Consider the following 23442-nt stretch of genomic DNA (forward strand, 5'->3'; position numbering starts at 1 on the left):
GCTTCTTTTTGCTAAGTGTCGAATTTTTGTCTGCATCATTTAAAGTGCGCGAAGTGTAAATTACTGGTCTATCCTTTCCTATAATTCCTTGGGATAAAATTGCTCCTATCGCATATCCAGAAGCATCCGCGGTTAAAATTAAGGGTTTCGTAAAATCCGGGCGCTGTAAAACAGTTTCTTCGCAAGGTTTTTCCTTTAAAATATCAAATGCATTTTCTTGTTTTTCAGTCAAATTAAACGGGATATCCTTTTTTAAAAGTTGTGTTAATGAACTGGAAATTCTTGAAAACTCATCAATGAAGCGTCGATAATATCCAGCTAAAACAAGAAACTGCTTGATATTTTTTTCATTTTTGGGGATAGGGAATTTTCAAACTGCTTCGAGTTTTTTTCGGATCTGGGCGTGTAACATCTTTATCAATAATATAATCCAAATAACCTTCTTCAGACCTTAAAAATTCGCACTTGTCTGGTTGTAATTTAAAATTAGCAGCACTTAATCGGTCCATGAGGTTATTAAATTTTTTCTCATGTTCTTCAAGAGTATCAACATATAAAACAATATCATCAAGATAAACGAACAATTTTGCTTCTTGTAACCCAATTAATGCTAAGTCCATTAAATGTTGGAAGGTAGCTGGGGCATTTTTTAAACGAAAGGCATAAGATCAAATTCATAATGCCCGTAGGGGGTGGACAATGCAGTTTTGTGAGCATCACCCGAATGCAATTTAATTTGATGAAAACCAGAAGCTAAATCAAATACTAAGAAATATTGAGCACTGTCTAGTTGATCAAGAATTTTTGTTATATTTGGCAAGGGATAAGAATCACCTATTGTTTTTTCGTTCAGTTTTCTAAAATCCAAGACAATTTTCCATTATTTGTTTCCGTGAGAATTTGATTTTTTTGGAACTATCCAAACTGGAGTATTGTAAGGAGATAAGGATGGTGTTACTATGCCGTTTTCTAAAAGTTCATTAACTTGCCGAGTTATTTCCTCCTTGTGTACAGGGGGAAATCTATACTATCTTGACATAATAAGGTCGTCGTCAGTAATTTGTATACTATGTTGAAGGACATTGGTGGCTTCTAATTGTTCATCCGGTATTTGAAATTGCTTAGCATATTTAGTTATTATTTTTATTACGTGTGCTGATTCTTCATTATTTAAATGATCCAATCACAACAATTTTTTTAAATCCTCTATTCTGTGTTGTCCGGAAATGTTAAAGATTTTTAATAAATGTTCTAGGTTCATGTTATCATGATTCACAAATTTATCCAATAATTGGTTGGTAGGATCGTACTAATTTCTTATTTCTAGCTCGAAAAAGTTTAAATGATGATAATTTTGATACATTTTTTCTCTGGATTTTTCTCTTCCGTTAAAGTCTTGCAATTCTACCTCAGGTATTTCGATGTTAACTGACTGTACACATGTATTTGCTACCTTTCAATATGCGCAACCTTTATTGCTACTAACAGCCGCATTACCTATAAAGATTCCATCACCGACTGATAGTTGAGGTATATAACCAGTTGTTCTTTATTTATTACTTCAACAAAAATATTTGCGATTGATCTACCAGGTTTTGTTATGTAATCCTGAGATTCGAAAGGGTAATATTGTTTCTTAAATTCCAAATTTTTTTTTGCATAATTAATTTTCACTTTGTCATGTTGAAAAAATGCAGTGCCTAATACTCTATCATGTTCAAATGGTACTTCGTTTTGTATTAAATTGAAAATAGTTGAAAGTCTAAAAATATCAAGTTTCACTTGACCCAAAGTAAAAACAGGGTGTTCATTTATTTCAGTGAGACGTAATCGCTCGTCTTCTTCAATAGTCATGTCCAATTTTATCACGCCTATCTTTAGTAAATTTGGTGCTGCACCTGTATCTATCATCATGGTGACAGGGTATCTAAGTCTTTTAGTAATTATTTTTATATAAGGTATTGTACTGCTCACACTTAAATTACATTTTTCTGTTTTTATCTCACCTTGTGAATTATTTTTATTAGCTAAAACGGATGCACTAGATTTTTCGCGTGAGTCTCCTTCGGGGCACCTTGCCAAAGAAGAGAGTTCTAGTTTCCCTTGTTTAGTAGCTGATTCTGAATTTTTTGCGAAAAGACATTGTTTATTCTTACTCAACAGTCTTTAATTATACGCCCAGGTTTTTTGCAATAATTACATATTACATTGGATTTTGTAGCGAGGACCTTGATTTTGTGGATACTTATATGCTGGTGCATATAGTGCTTTTAATCCTTCGATTAGCCCATCAACTGTAATATAAGTATTTCCATAAATTCCTTTTCTTGCTTCCCCAATAATTTTACTACAGATTAATTTAACGATATTTTCTTCAATTAATGGTTTGTTTGGAAGAATTCCTTTCGCTTCCTCACATCCCTAAATAAATATTGAAAGGGGAAGGTTTTTCCCATCAAAAATTGGTACAATTTCAAGAGCAGAGCATAATCTAAGCAAATTTCAGAACTGCACGGCCCAGCCTTTACACGAAAACTAAAAAAAAAAGGAAATCATTCGCTCGAGAAATCACTTTTCAAAAGTTATTTTTAGTTTATTCGAACTTGATTAATTGAAAATAATTTCAAAAGTACCTCCCCAACACAAATTCGGAGCTGCACACTTTCCATTCAGAACTGCACACTTGTGCAGAGCTGCACGTTAGATTATGCTCTGTTTTTTAGATGAAACTTCGCAGACTAATAAATGATTACCGTTAGTTACGGTTATATCACTTGATATTTCGTTAATCTGATTATTGGTTAAATAGACAGGTAAATCTAATTGCTTTCGAACTAGATAACTGGGATTTTCGTTTTTATTTATAAGTGAACTCTCGGTTTTATTATTAAATGGACTACTATTATTAGAACTTAGAATTTCATGGTAACTTTCTTCAAGATTTTGATTAAGATTGTTAGATTCAGAATTTACCTGTTCTTGAAAATAATTCTGTGTAGAACTAAATATATTTTCTTCAGTTAGTATGTCACTTAAATTTAATTCATTTATTTCATGACTGCTTGAATCAGATAATTTTCTGAAGTTTACAATGTGTGTATGTGGAAAAAATAATGAATTAATTGGAAATGCATACGCATATATTTTTTAAAAATTCACTAGTATTACAATATAATCTGTCCAGTTGAAATATTCTTAAATGGTAGTACATGGATAGATCAGCGTGTATTAATATTCAATTGAACAAATATAGAACTAAATACTCAGATCGTATATGAAATAAAAAAAGAAAGGTTTTCCAAAATCTTTCGTGTTTATGATGTTTTAATTAAGAAAAATTTGATATTTCATAGAGTTTTCCAAAAATAAGCTAAGGGTAAATTTGTTTTAGACGATAAATATAAAAAAGAAAATATTTTTACATAATATGATTGGCTTTGGTTTCCCGACCGATGCACCAAAAATAATAAAGGGAATATGTTATATCCTAAATAATTAAACAACAATAAAGAATTAAATTCCCCTTATTTTTCCCTATTTTCCTCGTTTGTTAGAATAATTAATTCCGGTGGGATAAGGATGCCAATGATAATTTCTTGGGAATATTATTATTATACAATTCTTTTTATTAAACGATAATAAATAAGTTGAAAGGCACAAACGAAACTGTAAATTACACAAGATAGTTTGGAGATACGGTGATTTGTGAGTTTACAGATTTTTACTCACTTTTCTCTAGTTAATTCTAGGCTGAGAAGAATCTTCTCAGGAGTTAGAACAGTAATCCCAGAGGAATGAATTAGTGACTCACTGTTTTGATATTTCAAAACACAATGCAATCTTTATTTCTTTTCGTTGGTATCTAAAAAAGGATTCTTTACTACAAGAGTGGTTCGCACAGAATTTCACCCTCCTATAGAAGACCGGGGAAAAATTAACTGACTCCTAGGGTTATCCATTCCTTATATATGACTTGTATATGATTTCGGATGCTGCTTTCTCAAATGAGTCTGCCCAAACGTATTCAGTAATTGTTCCTGTCGTCCACCCCTACCAGAGGATTAGGTAATTATCCTTGGTTGGTCTCATCTAGGTTTTATTGGTTGGTTCCCGAGGAGTTGCTTCGTCAAATGGTATTCGATAATTACCCTTGGTTGGTCTCGTCTAGGTTTTATTGGTCGGTTCCCGAGGAGTTGGTCCTTTAAATGGTATTCGATAATTACCCTTGGTTGTCGACCTTGAGCACATGATTTGAGAATGAGTTCCTCGGCGAGTTTTTCCCAAGTCGAAAAAGTTACAAAAATAGATCGTTACATCTCGTAACAGTATGTACGATTACCTGCATTTTGTAGCCACGCCAACTTTTTAAGGATTTGTCTAATCGAGTGAGCCTTTGATATACTTTTGAAGGGTCCCAAAATGAACAAATTGTTACACATAAATTTTCTCACATAATTTCAGGAACTTTTTCGCTATCTGATAACAAACTCATAAGACTGAGACTCACGGAAATCGGTTAGTATAATTAGGGATCAAAACTACTATTTTGAAAAGGGTTAGGTTCGCTTAGAAGTTAGATGTTCGACCGAAGCCTGTTTCCAACCAAACCATTGATATTTTTGAAAGGGTTCAATTCGGATCGAATTCTTCAGAAAATTTGACGGTTCGGTTCGAAAACGAACTCCTCCAGAATCACTTGTCATTGGAACGAAGCTAAAAGGTTTTGATCTCTGAATATTACGCGAAGAAAAATTGTAATCGATTAAATGATATATTTAAAAATTATTTAATTGATATTCCTATTTAAAGTTCGTGTATTGTACATTTACATGACATCGCATAATAATAAATCATTAGAAAAAGAGAGCTTAAAAGGCACTTCAACTTTTCTAAACTGTAGCTTATGGGAATGACTTTTTCACCGAGTTTCAACTTGTCGGTTTAGCGCAGTGGTTACCACTCACGACTTTTAATCATTAGATTTAGGTATAGATATGTAGGTTCAATACCCCTTAACGCTAGAAATTTTATTTGTAATATAATGTTTAAAAATGTAATATATGTATTCACTCAAAACAAGACAATTAATATTTGCAGTCAAAATGCTCGCAATCAATTATTATTTATTTTTTATATCTCTTTTTTATCATATTGTTAGAGTATAGCAGTACGGTACTAGTTGGTATTGACGCAGTACTGCGCCCATGGTGAATTTCCTATTGGGATAGTACTTTGCCAGCAGCGACATCCAGTGCTGACCCAACACTGACAGCCCAGTGCAAAATAGTGTTATCATCCCAGAGATATCCCAGTACAGATGTCAGCACTGGCAAAATAAAACCACGAGGCTTTCCAAGATGGCAACCATGAGGGATCCATATGGGAAGCCTATGTTGTACCCCAATGGATTAGCATGTCGTTGCCATGAGAGACCTCGTCTGGATTGCCCTCATGGATTCCACAAGGCTTGAGGGAAATCCATGCGGGCTCCCGACAGACAGTGCGGCGAATTAGAAAATTGGGGTTCAGAATGATCTAGAGCCTACAATTTTCATCCGATTCCATCTTTTTTTTTAAATTAAAGCTAATTGAATTCTGAAGAGGTCTGTCGAGGGCGATTTTGCTTAAAAGGCTCTGTTTGTTTGTTATTCAAGTTACAGAATGCCAAAGAACCATAATTTTTCATATTTGAGCTGCCTGTTCTGTAGCATTCATTGATTTTATCTCAAGAAGGCGAAAAACTGATAGATTTACAATCAATTAACAAATCCTAATAACTTAAATGAAGGTAGTGCAATCTGTTCAATTGTTATAATCAAAATTTTCGAAAAAAATCGATTATTGCTGTACATTGAAACTTGGAAGTTCTTTTCATCACGTTTTTCCCCGCGAAATCGAATGAAATTAATGTTTTGTTGAAATAAAACACTAAAGTATAATTTTTTGATTGTCATAAACAAATTTAATAAATAAATGCCTCTGTATATATAAAATGCATTTTGTGTTTTCCGGACTTTCATTATTTACGGCTCTGAAGTCCAAATGGTGAGGATTATTTCTTATAAAATGCAGATTTGTGAATACTTTGTTTTCGTGTTCTTCTTGTGGTACTATGAAGTTTTATCAGTTGTAAGTTTCAAATCATTCCTTCATAAGTTTCAATCGAAAACCTTATTTTCCATCAAATCCATTGTTCTAACAATGAATGAATTTAAAGTCCTGCAGCAAGTTCTTTGTGATTTTCTGATCATAAGTGGCGACAAATATAAAGGCAAACTTCTAATCTATATTAAAGCCAATTAAGATATCAAAGACGAATATCTGAAAGCAATCGATGTAAAGTTATCTTATTTCATGTCCACATTTGAACAAAAGTGGAAATGTTTTTTTATAAAATAACAAAATTTATGGTTAGGAATGCGGAATGGTGCATTCCTGAGTATTTTGCGATCTTCTGGTAAAACTAAAATCGCTTATGACATGAGTAAACTTTTGTCAAATCATGATGATGAATTGCCTGACGAACCAGCATATTCAGAAGTAGGAGGAATTACGAGGTCCGTCCATTCAGCGCCGCCACCTACGAAAACTCACTAAAAATGATTATAATGCGATAAACGATAAGTGGAGATTTTTTTTATTTTTTTGTTTTGCTCTATGATGACATATATTACGTTTCCCAAAAAACTACCCCTAAGTCTTACACAACTAACCCCTGTGATCAAAAACGTTTTCAAAATGGGAAAAATACCTTCAACAATGTTAACATGTAATAGGGCTTCAAAATAATCACATGACACTTGAAAATTTTGCGCTCTTTATAATTTCCCCAAAACTACCCTGCCACGTGAACGTATGCAGCAGAACATTTATATGTATGAAAAAACATTAAAATAATCAACTTAGAAGAAACTGTTAGTTTCTATATTTTTTCTCTTTTTTCGTTCTCCGATAATATATAATACTTTCCCCAAAAACTACCCCTAAATCATACATACTCACCCCTTGTGATCAAAAACGTTTTAAAAGTTAAAAAACCACCTTGTACAATATAAAAATGATTTAGGACTCAAAATTGATCAAATGAAACTTGCAAATTTAACTCTCATTATAATATTCTCAAATTTACCCTTCCACTTGAACCGTGCAACAGAACATTTATATATATACTCGTGTGCGTGTGTGTGTGTGTGTGTAAAAAGCATTAAAAATAATACAACTAAGAAAACACTGTTAGTTGATATTTTTTTGCTTGCCACTTGACAATTACCCTCACATTATAATATTCCCTGAACTAGCCTTCCACGTGAACGTATGCAACAGAATATCTTCCGTTGGAAGATGTAATCAATTGGAGTTCTAAATCATTTTTACATTGTTCAGGGTGGTTTTCCAACTTTTAAAACGTTTTTGATGACAAGGGGGTGGTATGTATGACTTAGCGGTTATTTTTGGCTAACGTATTCTATATTATCGAAGAGCAAAAAAAGAGCAAAAAAATCGAATAACAGTGTTTTCTAAGTTCTATTATTTTTACCCTTTTTCCATACATATATCTTCCGCTGCATAGGTTCACGTGGAAGGGTAGTTTTTCGGTAAACTTATGAAGAGATGCAAATTTTGAAGTGCTATGTAATCAATTTGGAGTTCTAAATCATTTTTGCATTTTTCAAGGTGGTTTTCCAACTTTTAAAACGTTTTTGATGACGAGGGGAGGGTTTGTTTGACTTAGGGGTAGTTTTTGTGTAACGTATTATACATTATCGGAGAGCGAAAATAGAAAAAAATATATATATAAACTAACAGTTTCTTCTACGTTGATTATTTTTTATGCTTTTTTCACACATATAAATGTTCTGCTGCATACGTTCACGTGGCAGGGTAGTTTTGGGGAAATTATAAAGAGAGCGAAATTTTCAAATGCCATGTAACTAATTTGAAGCCCTAAATCACGTTTACATTGTTGAAGATAGTTTTCCCATTTTGAAAACATTTTTGATCACAGGGGGTAGTGGTGTAAGACTTAGGGGTAGTTTTTTGGGAAGCATAATATATATCATCATAGAGTAAAAAAAATAAAAAAATCTGCTTTTCTTTTTTATCGCATTATAATCATTTTTAGTGAGTTTTCGTAGGTGGTGGCCCTGCGTGGACGTCCTGCTAGCGCCGCCACCCTTTTCTCCGAAGTTTAAAGAGCAAAAAAATTTCTTTTAGCATAAAATAAGCAAAAAAAACCAAGAAAATATGGCGTATTCAATTTTAGAATTTTCCTTGGTGGCGGCGCTGAGTGGACGGACCTGGAATTACGCGCTAAACTGTTGTTGAGGCATTGGCACTGATTAAGGGCGCAAAATTGAGTGAAAACTAGTATGAAGTTATTCATCTACAAGCGAAAGCTAAAAATGTTGATACCTACCCACCTTACAGGAGCCTAGCAGATGCCAAAAAGAGCTACCCCCCAGAATCTCATATTATCATTAGTGATGGGATATCGATATCAAAATATCGAAAATATCGATATTCAGAGTCCGATATTTATAAACCGATATATCAAAGACAATATCGATATTTTGTCATAATTTCGATATCGATATCTCATCACTATCTTTCACTCGACAGAATGCGCTTTTAGTTCAATCGTAAGTGAAAACACAAAGAAAAACTGAATACAAGTAAACGTAAGTAGACGTTATATTTTTCATTAATTATTTATCTTTGTATATTTCCAAATCTGTATTATGCGAATATTTGTAAGTACAGTAAAACACTTTAATAGCCCTCCCTTCTATAGCCATTCCGAGAATTGACGCCGCACCGTAGGTAGGTTTAACAGGAACTGCGCGGGGGCCGCGGGGTCTTCGGTGGTCGCTCAGACGAGCAGCCAGGCGTGAACAAACAAAAGCGGAGCGGGCTACAATGATTTAGTTCACACTAAACGTCAGCTCAAAAATCGGCGCTATAAAAGAGTTTCACTGTAATAGAAGTCTCAGGGAGCACGGACTTAATTAACCTCAAACGCATCCAAATGCAGTATATATTTCGACTTAAAATCTTGCGAACTTAAAGTGTTCCTTATTGCACTCAATATGGTATTTAAATTAATTTTACTTGAAAGAATGTTGTCCATTACTATCCTATTTTCGTGATACATATCTCTCTGTCTTGTGTGTTTATACAGTTATTGGGTTACGTTACTTTTTGGGGTGGGGGTGGGGAGATTAGCTGAAGTTGTTAACTTAGCTTATGGACAGTCCCTTACACACAATATTCTTTTTTCATAAGAAAACAGTAATTACATTGTAAATTAATTACTTCCACGCAGTTACTGCTGTCTTACTCAGGAGACTTATTCAAAATATAGTTACGGCATTCATTGAAAAACAAGATTTCTACTTGTTTAGATTTATTACCTTGCAACTATTAAAACCAATTTATTTTCTTTAATTAGGCAAATCAACACTCGGAGAAATCAACAGAAGATATGGAATTTAAAACGAAAGCAACAAATTCCGAAGGTTGTGTTGTAGAAGTATACAAATAATAATTCAACACTTAGCAATGCATATTAAATGTAAGTCCTTGAGTGTTTAAACAAAATATTTAGTACAAGGTTATAGAAAATGATATGTTTGTTTTTGTACAAACTTACTTTCTGCTGCAGGTTTGAGGAGAAGAATGATCGTACAAAAATTATTATATTAAACTACTTGGTTGCTTTAATACTTCAGTTTTAATAATAATGTTTTTATACTCATTATAATTATTTATTCGTTTAAAATCAAAATATCGATAGTATCGATATTTTTTATCCGATATATTGATTTTTTCGATATTTAATCTACGATATATCGATATTTAAAATATCGATAATTTGTTTTCGATAACGCATCACTAATTATCATAACGGAAGAGGGTGTGAGTATTAACATGCAAGCCTTGCTGGATCACACAGTATTTCGCGTGATGGAAATACCTGGAATCATACCTCCAGATTTAATTGACAGACTTAATTTTTTAATGACTTTAACTTCAAAGTATGGACGTAATAGGACATCTGGACATAATCTATATAACCAGTCTTTCACTGATCCTAGTAAATCTGATGCAAGCATCTTAATTTTTTCGATGGTACCGCTAGCATTGGAGATGATAGACACGGAAACTGGTAGATGTTTAGCGATTTGGAAAAATGCACATTCTGGGTCATCAAGACTTTGTAAAATCATTCGATTCCGCTACGTAAGGAAAATGAAGTAGACTATCGTCTCTGAAGTAAAGCAGATTCAAGGAGAAATCGATAAACTCAAACCAACATCAATTAATTTGGTCGAAGTAGAAATCCTTGCAAAATCAAGCATAAAATGAAAATGTCTATTGTTGACGGAAAGGTTTGCCAAGCGCTTACTGAAACACCATCATCATCATGTTATATATGCTCCGCAAAGCCCTCCATGATGAACAATTTGGAAAAAATCAAACTCTTCTCTGTGAAGATCAAAAACTTCTTTTTTGGTCTCTCCATACTACATGCTTGGATAAGCTTCATGGAATGTATCCTTCACATTGCGTATCGCATAGAATTTTGCAAATGGGCAGCGAATTCAGCCGATGAAAAACAAAAAATGAGCGATGCGAAGAAGAGAATTCAAAAAGAATTTTGGGAGAAAATGGGCCTGATCGTGGATGTTCCACAACATGGGAGTGGAACATCTAATAATGGAAAGACGGCTCGACGATTCTTTGAAGATCCTGGATTGACTTCAAGTATTACCGGGGTTCATAAAGTATTAATCGAGAAAATCGGCGTTGTTTTGAAAGCTATGGCATCAGGAAAGAGAATACACATTATCAAATTCGGAGAATATTGTCAGCAAACTGCAAAACTTTACGTCAGCTGTAACAGTCCACAAGATCCTCATACATGTGGCTAAGGTCATTGAAAATACCCCATTACCCATCGGCCAATTGACAGAAGAGTCCCAAGAGGCGAATAACTATATTTTCAAGAGGATAAGGGAATTCAACACCCATAAAATCAGTCGGATCGCAACCAATGAAGTTTTTGGTCACAAGTTGTTGATCATGACTGAACCCTACATAAACAATTTCAGATGCACAAGTTCAGGATGTGCTGATTGCAGATGATTGAAATAAGAATGGGCAACGCTGCTAAATACCAGAATTTTTTGTCCAAAAATGGTTAGGCTTTATGATTTCGTCCATCCTCATTGCTTACAATATTCGAAAAAGGTGTTGAGTCTAGACGTTATACGATTCGGTTCCTTATTTCAAGGAATCATTGACTATTGCATCCAAAAAACAGATTTCTTCTATACGAAAGAATTATTTTTAGAATTGATTGATCATGATTGTTTATGACATTGGGTAATGTTGTTGGATGTCAGTATATTTCGTAGGAGTTTCATTTTTTACGATATAATCAACATTTCATCAAGAAAGAGATTTTTCCTATTTGAAAGCGTCTATTAAATGCATTTGTTAATCAGAATTGTTAATAAAAATGAAAAATATTTTCAAACTTCAGTTTCCTACATCAGAATATTAATTTAGGGATAAAATTAATAATTATGCAAAAAATGCATTTTTTTCTATAAAAGTGTGACCGTTTAATGCATTTGTTAATCAGTATTGTTTATAACAATCGTAAATATTTTGACTCGATTTCGTGGGGAAAAACGTGATGAAAAGAGCATCCAGTCTTCAATGTACAGGAATAATCGGTTTTGTTCATAGGTTTGTTTATAACAATTGAAAAGATTGCACGATACTTCCTCTAAGTTATCAGGATTTGTTAATCGATTGTAAATCTATAATTTTTCACTTTTTTGAGGTAAAATCAATGAATGATATAGAAAAGGCAGCTTAAATAAGAAAAATTATGGTTTTTTTGGCATACTGCAACTTGAATAACAAACAAACAGAAGCTTTTTAGCAAAATCGCCCTCGACAGATCTCTTCAGAATTTAATTAGCTTTAATTTAAAAAAAGATGGAATCGGATGAAAATTGTCGGCTCTGGATAATTTTGAACCCCAGTTTTCTAATTCGCCGCACTGTGCGACGGGGGCCAACTCATTTTTTCCGCACGGGTTTGAAGAAATTCTTATTAATTTCAAGACCTTTATGACCCCGAAACTTTCGAGCTGTTTGAAACTTTAGAGCAACTCGAGACTTTTGAGTACTCGAATGTCTTCGAGTACTAGAAACTTTCGAGTTGTCGAATATCTTAGATAACTCGAAAATTTCGAGTACTCGCATTTCTTCGAGTACTTGAAACTTTCGAGTACTCAGATTTCTTGGAGAATTCGAAACTTTCGATTACTTGAATGTCCTCGAGTACTTGAAACTTTCGAGTACTCGTATTTCTTCGAGGACTCGAAACTTTCGAGTGATCGAATGTCTTTGAGAACTCGAAACTTTCGCTCGCGATTTCCGACAGACATTTGTGAACAGGTTTTTGTTGGATTTTTTTTCTCGTAACTTTCGTCGTTTTTCCACACATTTTTTTTTATTTTATTTTTTTCCAACGTTATTTTTCACGAATAAAATAAAAAGTACGCGTCCTATCAAGAAGTGATTTTTAACGAAATTCTAGATCTTTTTTGGGATAACCACTTTTGATAATTCATCTTTTTTCGTGTCCTACACAGTCTGTCCACAAAATGGATTTTTTTTATTTTCCATTATTTTTTGTGCAATCAAAATTTGAGTTTTCGATTTTTGAAGAAAATCCAAAAATTGGTTATGATAATCTTGTAGGGCTTACAAAACGAAATGTTTTTCTTCTCTCGACTTTTTTCATATCGTGCGTTTTTCGGCTTCAAATTTTGATTTTCGGTTACTTAAAAAAATTTTGAAAACGCTATAACTCTGAGAATTTTCTTTTTATCGAAAAAAGTCATTAGGATAAATTGTTTGTTCATTTTAATGCTATAAATATCTGTACATAGAATTTTCAAATTCAGAAAAAAGTTGTCTCAAAAATTTTCAAAATGCGCTCACTTTTTGAATTTTCATAAAAAATGGCTGGTTCACGAACTCGTCCTTTCTTTTAGGACCTAAAAAAGTTTGCCAAAGATGAATTTGATTCGTTTATTTTTTCGAAAGTTATTTTATTTTCCATTATTTTTTGTGCAATCAAAATTTGAATTTTCGATTTTTGAAAAAAATCCAAAAATTGGTTATGATAATCTTATAGAGCTTACAAAAAGAAATGTTTTTCTTTCGTTGACTTTTTTTCATATCGTGCGTTTTTCGGCTTCAAATTTTAATTTACGTTTGATTGAAAAAATTTTGAAAACGCTATAACTCTGAAAATTTTCTTTTTACCGAAAAAAGTCATAAGGATAAATTGTTTATTCCTTTTAATACTATAAATATCCGTACATAGAATTTTCAAATTCAGAAAAAAGTTGTCTCAAAAATATTCAAAAATGCGTTCACTTTTTGAATTTTAATAAAAAATGGCTGGTTCACGAACTCGTCCATTCTTTTAGGACCTAAAAAAAGTGTGCCAAAGATGAATTTGATTCGTTCATTTTTTCGAAAGATATCGTGTTTACGGACGGACGGACGGACAGACAGACAGACAGACGCCATCGTGAAAACCTGATTTTCGGATTCAGGGGGTCTCGAAACGTGGAGATCCGTTGAAAAAGTGTGATGTCAAACTTCCGACAATTCTAATACTTTCTCAATCATAAATGATGAGAATGTAAAAACTATTCTGTTGTAGAAGAAACTAGTATTTCTTAAAAAACTATAGAGCTGAGTAAAAGTGTGGGAGTTAATAATTCTTTTTCACGCATATCACAGCCTAGTACTAATTTCAGAATTTCGAAAATGGAATTTTGATAAATTTTTTATTTCAAAAATTATTCTGATGGAAAAGAAACAAGTATTTCTTCAAAAAATATAGACCTAAGTAAATAGTGTGAGGAACAATTATTGTTTTTTACTCTCATCGGAACCAAGCACAACATTCAGATTTTCCAAATTCGCATTTTGAAATTTTTTTTATTTCAAAAATTATTCTGATGAAGAAAAAACTAGTATTTCATAAAAAAATTCAGATCTGCGTGAAAAATGAGTAGGGCAACAATTGTTTTGGACGCCAGCAGAACCCAACCCAATTTTGAGATGTTAAAAATTCGAATTTTGAAAACTTTTTGATTAAAAGAATTATACTGATGTAGAAGAAACTAGTATTTCTTAAAAACTTATAGACTTGAATCAAAAGAGTGTAGGGAACTCATTTTTTTACACGCCTAGCACAACCCAACCTAAATTTCATATTTTTGAAATTCGCATAATGAAAATCTTTTTATTTCAAAAATTATTCTCATGACAAAAAAACTAGTATTTCATTGAAACATATAGACATGAGTAAAATGTGTATACACAAATAATTGCTTTGCACACCTAGGAAAACCCAAAGCAACTTTCAGATTTATGAAATTCGCATGTTGAAAATTTTTTGATTTCAAAATTTCTGCAGAGGAAAAAAGAAACTAGTGTTTCATCGAAAAATAGAGACCAGAGTGAAAAGTGTATAAGAAAGTAATTGCTTCGAAATTTAAATTTTGAAAATTTTTTGATTAGAAAAATTATTTTGTTGGAGACGAAACTAGTTTTTTTTTTAAATTATAAACGTGAGTGAAAAGTAAGTAGGGCAATAATTGTTCGGCACGCGTAGGGCAATCCAACCAAGCTTTCAGATTCTCGAAATTCGCATTTTGAAAATTTTTTCATTTCAAAAATTATTCTGATGAAAAATAAACTAGTATTTCATTTAAATATACTGACCTGAGTAAAAGGTGTGTAGGACAAGAATTATTTCGCACGCCTAGCACATCTCAACCCAACTTTCATACTTTTGAAATTCGCATTTTGCTAATATTTATATTTCAAAAATTATTCGGATGAAGAAGAAACAGGTATTTTATTCTAAAATATAGACCTGAGTAAAAAGTGTGAAGAACAATAATTTTTTCAAGCGCCTAGCACAGCACAACACAACTTTTAGATTTGCGAAATTCACATTTTGACAAAAAATTTGTTTTAAAAAATTCTAAGGAGGAAAAAAGAAACTAGTATTTCGTCAAAAAATATAGATCAGAGAAAAAAGTACGAGAAAAAATAATTGTTTTAAACGCTTAACACGACCTAACCCAATTTTGAAATTTCCGAAATTCGCATTTTAAAAACTTTTTGATTTAGAAAATTATTCTGATGAATAAGAAACTAGTATTTTATTAAAAAATGTGGGTCTGATTAAAACTTGTGTATGAAAATAATTGTTTTGAATGCCTAGCACAACCCAACACAACTTTCAGAGTTTCGAAATTCGCATTTTGTAAATTTTTTGATTTCAACAATTATTCTGATGAAGAAGAATCCAGCATTTAATTGAAAAATATAGACCTGAGTAAAAATTTTTTAGGACAATAATTGTTTTTCACGCTTGGCACAACACAACACAACTTTTAGATTGTCAAAATTCATATTTTGAAAAAAAAATTGTTTGAAAAAATTCTTAGGGGGAAAAAAGAAACTAGTATTTCGTCAAAAAATATAGACCTGAGTAACAAGTTTGTAGGCAATAATTGTTTTTCACGCCTAGCGAAACCCAACCCCATCTTTCAGATTTTCGGAATTCGCATTTTCAAAGTTTTTTTATTTCAAAAATTATTCTTATGTAGAAGGAACTAGTATTTCATTTAAAATATAGACCTGAGTAAAAAGTGCGTAGGACAATAATTGTTTTCCACGCCTATCACAACCAAGCACAACTTTCAGTTTTTTGAAATATGCATTTTGAAACTTTTATTATTTCAAAAATTATTCTGATAAAGAAGGATCTAGTATCTCATGACATATTATAGACCTGCGTAAAAACTGTCTAGAATAATAATTGTTTTGCAGGATTGGCACAACGCAACACAACTTTTAGATTTTTGAAATTCACAATTTGAAAATCTTTTTATTTCAAAAATTATTCTGATGACGTGGAAACTAGTATTTCATTAAAACATATACACCTGAGCAAACAGGTGTGTAGGCTAGAATTGTTTTGCACGCCCAGCACAACCCAACCCAACTTTCAGATTTTTGAAATTTCCATTTTGTCAATTTTTTTACTAAAAAAACACAGGACCATAAACCGCCTATGCCTGCAACATGAGAGGGACTAGGTGTGCCTTATGTTATTGAGGTCGCTGTATCCGAATTCGGTGTCCGTTTGACGCCAGCAGGTCAGCATCAAGGCCATTTAAATGTCAATTCTACAAAATTCATTTCTGAATAACTAAATCAGGGAACCTTCAGGTTTCAATGGTCGCTGAATTCGAATATTGTCCGTTTGACACCGACAGGTCAGTATCAAGGTCAGTTCAAGGTCAAACCTACAAAATTTCTCGCTAAACAACTAAATCAGGGTACCATTAGGTTTAAGTAATCGCTGAATTCGAATATAATGTTCGTTTGATAGCGGCAGGTCAGTATCAAGGTCAGTTTTAGGTCAAACCTACAAAATGCATGGCTTACTTACTAAATCAGGGAATCTTTAGGTTTACGTGATCGCTGAATTCGAGTGCGGTGTCCATTTATTGCCATTGGGTCAGTATTAAGGTCTGTCTGAACTTAAACCTACAACAATTAACGGTAACTTACTAAATTAGGGTACCTTTAGGCTTAAGTGGTCGCTGAATTCAAAACCGGTGTCCGTTTGACGCTATCAGGTCAGTATCCAGGTCAGTTTAAGGTCAAACCTACAAAATGCGTCACTCACTAACTACATTAAGGTACCTTTAGGTTTAAGGGGTCGCTGGATTCGAATCCGGTATCCGTTTGACACCGGCAGGTCAGTATTAAGGTCAGTTTCAGGTAAAACCTACAAAATTCATTGCTAACTTACTAAGTCAGGAAACCTTTAGGCTTAAGTAATCGATGAATTTGAATACGGTCTCCGTTTGAAACCAGCAGGTCAGTATCAAGGTCAGTTTCAGGTCAAACCTACTAAATTCATTGCTAACTTACTAAATGAGGGAACCTTTAGCTTTCAGTAGTCGATGAATTCGAATCCGGTGTCCTTTTGTTGCTGTATGGTCAGTATTAAGGTCAGCCCAGACTTAAACCTACAACATTCATCGCTAACTAACTAAATCAGGGTACATTTAGGCTTAAGTGGTCGCTGAATTCAAAACCGGTGTCCGTTTGACGCTATTGGGTACGGACCTGGCCTTGATATTAACCGCATATGACAGGCAGCGCCCGCGGCGGCCAAAGCTTGCAATTGCCAGTGGATATAAATTTGACGTTTACACAAGTTAGCACGCGTGCATTGCTTCCAAATATATTAAATAATAAGATAATTTCTTTGAAAACGTATGTAACAATTTTCAAAAGAAAATTATATAATAGATGAAACTTTCTTGCAAAAAGATTCAGTGAAAAAATTGTCTTTCATTCCAGCTAAAAGCGTTCTAGCTTCATTGTTGGTTATGCACATAACCATATAAATTTCCCTTCGAATGTTAACAAGCGGATTGATGATGAATATTATAATTAGAACAGGATTTCATGCTATAAGCCATTTAATAGATTTTCACCCTGAAACACTGAATATGGGAAAAAGATTAGTAGTAATTCATGTGGTAAGGATGCAGGAGCTGAAAATTAAAGGAATAAGCCAAATTCAGTGCAGCGTTATCAGACAACCGTTTGTTAGTTCTCCCCCATACGACGTTAAATTACAGGTGTTTATTAAATAACAAATATATTGTAATAAGAAGAGAAGTATTAGAAAACTGTATAATTATAAATTTCCTATCATTTTTCTATATGTTAAAAATATTAATAAATTATAAATGAGATACAGGACTCACTGTGAAAAATTCAAATAAATAATGACATGTAGGATTGCTTAAAATTTTTCTTTTGATAAGTATTGATATTTTGTAAATTTACGATACAATAGATATTATACATTTTTAAGGTTTCAGTAAACATTTACTCTAACTTTATGAACTTAAAAATCAAAATGTGCCACAGTAATCCTAGATTATATAGAGCAATAAGGAATAGAGCAAATAAGGAATATTTTCAACATTGATTAATTAATTTTCAATTATTTAAACAAATTGAATTTGTTTAAATAATTTTTCTTTCGAAATTTCGTCTTTTCCTAAAAATTATTACCATTAGTGTAGTAAAATATATATTAACATTGATTTATTAATTTCCAATTATTTAAACAAATTGAATTTGTTTAAATAATTTTTTCTTATTTTCTCAAATTAATAATTATTACTATTTCTTCAGTAAAACATTGACCACCATTGCTTAGTTAAAGTTTAATTCTTAAACAAATTTAACTCATTTAAATAAATTTTATTCAAAAATTATTTGTTTTGCAAAAATATTACTGTATTATCGTTAAGTGACATAAATTCATATTCGGTTATTCACGAATCGTTAAAGTGATAAAATATTAATTATTTTCAACAACCTCTAATTTGTTTAAACAATTTTTTTTTAATTTGTTAGTTTTTTTGCTTCTATAAAGAAACTAGAATAAAGTGCTAGAAAGGTCGACTTCAAAATGAATTAACGTTTTTTCTGAGATTGATTTAATTCAATTTAAATTCAATAACATTGTATGCTGAATAAATCCAAAATTTTTTTTCACAGCTTGATTCCGAAAGAAATGTAATAGAAGTGTCTTGCAAATGTGTTTCTTAGGCTGGAGGCAGATGGAAACACGTATGTGCACAAGATATCTATGCTTAAGGATTATCGATCTCTGATCATTTTAAGGAAAAAGATATCATAAACGATAATGTTGAGAAAAAAGTATTCGCCACTCCATATGACTTAAGATATTTAGACTTGATTGATCATCCTTGTGCCCTACGCGCCGTTTTTCGAAAAGAAATAAAATCAGACGGCCAAAGAGCAGCTACTGCAATTTTCAACGAATGCTTTGATTAAGCACTTAAATTTATTAGAAGTAAAAGTTGCGACATCTGCATCCAATATTCAATGGCAGCATCTAAGAAAATGGTATCCTACTTCGGCGAAAGTTTAGATAGCACTGATTCAGAACTGTTAAATTTTTATCGCAAAAACATCCCAGTGGGCACCGGAACATCTTAAAGACGTCCTTAGGACGTCCTTAAATGTCCTGGGACATTCTTGGACTTTGCCTAGTGGGCATAAAACTATGAAAATCCCAGGGTCATCATATAGTCAACTTTAGGACGTCCTAAAGACGTTCTATATCTGGCCTAAAGTTTTCCCAAAGATGTCCGCAGGGCTAGTCCTAAAGACGCCCCCAAAAAGACCTATAAGAGACATGATTATTTTTTCATGCTAAAAAGTGAAAGACCTCCCTGTGGGCATCAGGACATCAAAAGGACGTCCTAAAAACGTCTTTATATGTCCTACGACATTGTGAGTATAATGTGAGTCATTAAGAGTATGAAATTCGATGTCGAAACAGAATATTATTTTAGGGCTTTAAAAAAGCAACATTTTTTTCTACCGACTATTTTCATATCGTGCGTGGCTTGGCGCAAAATGTTGATTATCGTTTGTTTTTTGGTGGTTTGAAAATGCTATAACCTTAATAAATTTTCTTTTACCGAAAAAAGTCGTTGAGATAAATTGTTCGTGTTTCTAAGAACTACGGAAAACCATACATAGAATTCTCAAAAATTGTTATGATAGCATTGTACGCATTGTACTTAAAATATTAATTTTGGTACGTTTTTTAGAATTTTGAAAATGCTATAACTCTGACAATTTTGATTTTATTGAAAAAAGTCATATAAATAAATTGTTCGTGTTTCAAATTACTATGGACAACCATAAATAGAATTTCCAAATCTGGAAAAAACATGGTTTCGAAAATTTTGAAAACATCCTCAGTCTTTGAATTTTTATACAAAATCGTTGGTTAACGAACTCGTTCTTTCTTTTTGGGGTCTGAAAAAGTTTGCAGAAGCACACAATACTACAGACTACAGACAAAGGAACAGACAGAAACCTTCATAAAAATAGTTTTTTCTGACTCCGTGAGTCTCAAAACGTGGAGTTTTGATAAAAACCGACCTTGTCAGATTTTACACAAAACCAATACAATAATCTTGTCACTGCCATTTAAAGTTCGTTTAGGCACACCGTGATCCTTTATAATATTCAGAGCACGTCCGTAATTTGTCCTCAGGACATACTTGGTAACATCCTGAGGAAGTCCTGAGGACGTCCTGAGGACAACTTACCATATACAATATACCACGTTGACAATTCTTCACCAACTTTTGACCCCCTCGTGGACAGTCGTGGAATTTTGACAAACAACCCCCTCCCCCCTGTACTTTTTCAATGTGGACATATAGTATATTATGAAAATATAGATATTATTAGTCTTCCAAATGTCCGGGAGCTCGTGACAATTCCATGGACGTCATTTTTGAACTCACTAAAATTTCAGATTCTTTTGTTTTTCATAGTCAACAGTTCGAAATTCGTTGACTGGCTAACAGACGTTTGTGCATTTTGCAACAATTTATCGTTAAACTGGACGAGAATTCGAGTGAAAAAACGTCATTTTAGTACTCTTCAAACCCACGGGTAATGATTGTTTGGATGCTAAGAACTAACAATAAGTTTGACTGGCAGCTCCTGAGTGGTGCCAAAGTTGACTTCAGGCTGTCAAAAATTTCAAAAATTCGAGTAAAAAAACGTCATTTTAGTACTCTTGAAACCCACTGGGGATGATTTTTTAGGTGCAAACAACTACCAAGAAGTTTGAGCGGCAGCTCCTGAGTGGTACCAAAGTTGACTGGCAGGCGTTCAAATATGCCAAAAATTTGAGAGAAGAAACGTCATTTTAGTACTGTCTGGTAGGCTGTCAAACATGACAAAAATTCGAGAGAAGAAAGGTCATTTTATTACTCTTGAAACCCATGGGGCATGATTTTTTAGGTGCAAACAACTACCAAGAAGTTTGAGTGGCAGCTCCTGAGTGGTGCCAAAGGTGACTGGCAGTCTGTCAAACATGCCAAAAATTCGAGAAAAGAAACGTCATTTCAGTACTCTTGAAACCCATTGGAAATGATTGTTTGAATGCCAAGCACTAACCGAAATTTTGACTGGCAGCTTCTCAGTGATGCCAAAGTTGTCTGGCAGCCTATTAAACATACCGAAAATTCTAGTGAAGAAACATCATTTTAGTACTGTTGAAACCCATTGTTGTGAGCTGTGAATTTACGTACAATCTGAGATTTTCGTAGTTTCTTTTTTTATATACATATTAGATGTCCTTAAATAAAATTGGAGAACAACTTTTTTCTGTCTAAAGGAGAGAACAACGATTGTGTAAAAAGGTACTCATTTCCTGTCTAAACTTATCCTAAGTAAACACATGTGCACATTAGGATGGGAAAAATGTAAAATTCCGAGAAATTAGGGCAACGGTGAAAATGATTTATTACCCTCCAAAATCATCAAAATCTTGTCTCGACGCGTCAATTTCCAAAACATTCTCATTTTCTGCATATACGATTTAGTTTACTGTGTTGGCGAGTGGTATATTTTTTGATAAATCTGGCTGCAGAGGTTTCGAGGCTATTTGTGTGCCATCGATGTGAATAGATAAGAAATTGATCTTGTAATTTTTAAAATTAAACGGATTAAGTTCTCTATTTCCGTTAAAGGCTCTATTCTTGATGAAACCAATGATTATTCTTTTGGGCAACTGACCGAGAATAACATCATCAAGAGTTTCACCATGAATACCGCCATGTAAAGTGAGCGCTTTAACCTTTACTCTTGTTATCGGGTATTTTGCTGTTCCTTGTACTAGAACTTTCGCGTGTGCTAATAAAATTCCGGGCTTATTTTTGAACGACAAACAAAAAGCGATGCTTTCAAAATCTGTAAGCTGCTTGTCCTGACGGGGCCCAAAAGATAAAAAGCATCTTTCGTACCTACGATTCGAAGACGCATGTCGGCTACGTTGAGAAGGAATTTATTTTGATTAAAAATGTCGCAATGGAGATGTCCGATTAGATCTGTTGTTTTGTCTGTACCAAAATATTCTCGTCGGATGACGATGCCTGTATCTTTGGTGGCTATATCTTCTATTTTTCCTGCAGTATCTACACACCAGAGAGCTGATGTGAGATGGCTCTTTTTTGCAGCTGGGCCATAATTAAGCTATTTTTCCAGATAGGCTGTGTACGCGCATATGTTATTTGGCGGAGAAACGAGTTTTTGATTGAAATATACGTCCACCTGATTGAACATCGAATGAAGTAGGTTGTTTATCACAGTCACACTTTTTAGATCGGCTGAATTTGCAAAAGTTTCTACCGGTGTTTCTAACTTGACGCATATACTGAGCATTATATGAGCGAGATCTATGTATTCTTCGCCGTGGCCTGGAATGATAAACTGTATCGGCGAATCTTTGGTCAGCGGTGAAACGGGGTTTGTAATGGACCCACTGCGAGCTCTCAATAGATGTTTGAGTGGGTGGAAGAGAAAAAAGATCTAGTTCAGTTTTTAAACATTCGCTAGAATGTGAGTGTAGAAATGACTTATTATATTATATTAGTGAAAAGATCTACAATTGTATTGTTTGAAGGTTCACGCATAAGATCATCGATAATTATAAGCTTAGGACGATTATTATCGCTAAAACAATCAGTCGGTTGGTGTAAGCCTTCTCGAAATTCTATATTTTCACCGTAATCAGAATAACCTGACTGCCAGTCTGAATAGTAAAAAAGAATGCGTTTAAAATGTGTGTCACACATGACATCGATATAGTTCAAGAATTTTTTGACAAAACAGGATTTTCCGCAACCACTTGGCCCGCAAACCATAGCAGTAAAAGGATGTTGCCAACGAGGGTCCATTTTTTATACTGATATATAACTCATTATAGTTCATCATTTATAGTAAAATCACATCGTTCAAAAAGTATTTTCTAAAAACTTATCAGCTTGTAAGCGCGGCCGGTGTGGAATCTTTATACGCTTTTTTCGGTTCCACACTCTCGATTTTTATTTGTCTTCAACACTCAATGTCTCACAAAAATAACTTAAAGATAGAAAAAAGAGGATCTACTTTATTGTTTGTTTACTCACACAAACACTTTTCAATTTGAACAACTAAAAGCCTTTACAACCTGCTGCTCCCGAAACCCCATCGCAAGATACTATCTTATCTTACCTGAGCTGTCATTCTAATCTCATATACATCCGTATGCAAGGAAAGGTTTAGGAAAATAGAGAAAAATCATATCAGTTAAAAGAATTTTTATTTCAGTTTCAGAAAAATGGTTGCCAGTAACAATTTTAAAAATTTGATTAATTAACTCTTCTTTTTATTTCCATTAAAAATGAAAACACTC

At 33.3% G+C, this 23442-nt stretch overlaps 1 protein-coding gene across 1 annotated transcript in view; it reads left to right on the top strand.

Moving 5' to 3' along the window:
- LOC117180394 overlaps positions 1 to 23442 on the top strand; it is a 49958-nt gene that overhangs the window by 15640 nt on the left and 10876 nt on the right. Inside the window, exon 2 of the mRNA XM_033372882.1 lies at positions 9449 to 9571. Within this exon, the coding sequence (XP_033228773.1) occupies positions 9559 to 9571 (13 nt within the window). The 5' untranslated portion in view covers positions 9449 to 9558. The remainder of the gene's footprint in view (positions 1 to 9448; positions 9572 to 23442) is intronic.

Source organism: Belonocnema kinseyi, chromosome 9 (genome assembly GCF_010883055.1).
Source record: "Belonocnema kinseyi isolate 2016_QV_RU_SX_M_011 chromosome 9, B_treatae_v1, whole genome shotgun sequence".
In the NCBI taxonomy this organism is placed as follows: Eukaryota; Metazoa; Arthropoda; class Insecta; order Hymenoptera; family Cynipidae; genus Belonocnema; species Belonocnema kinseyi.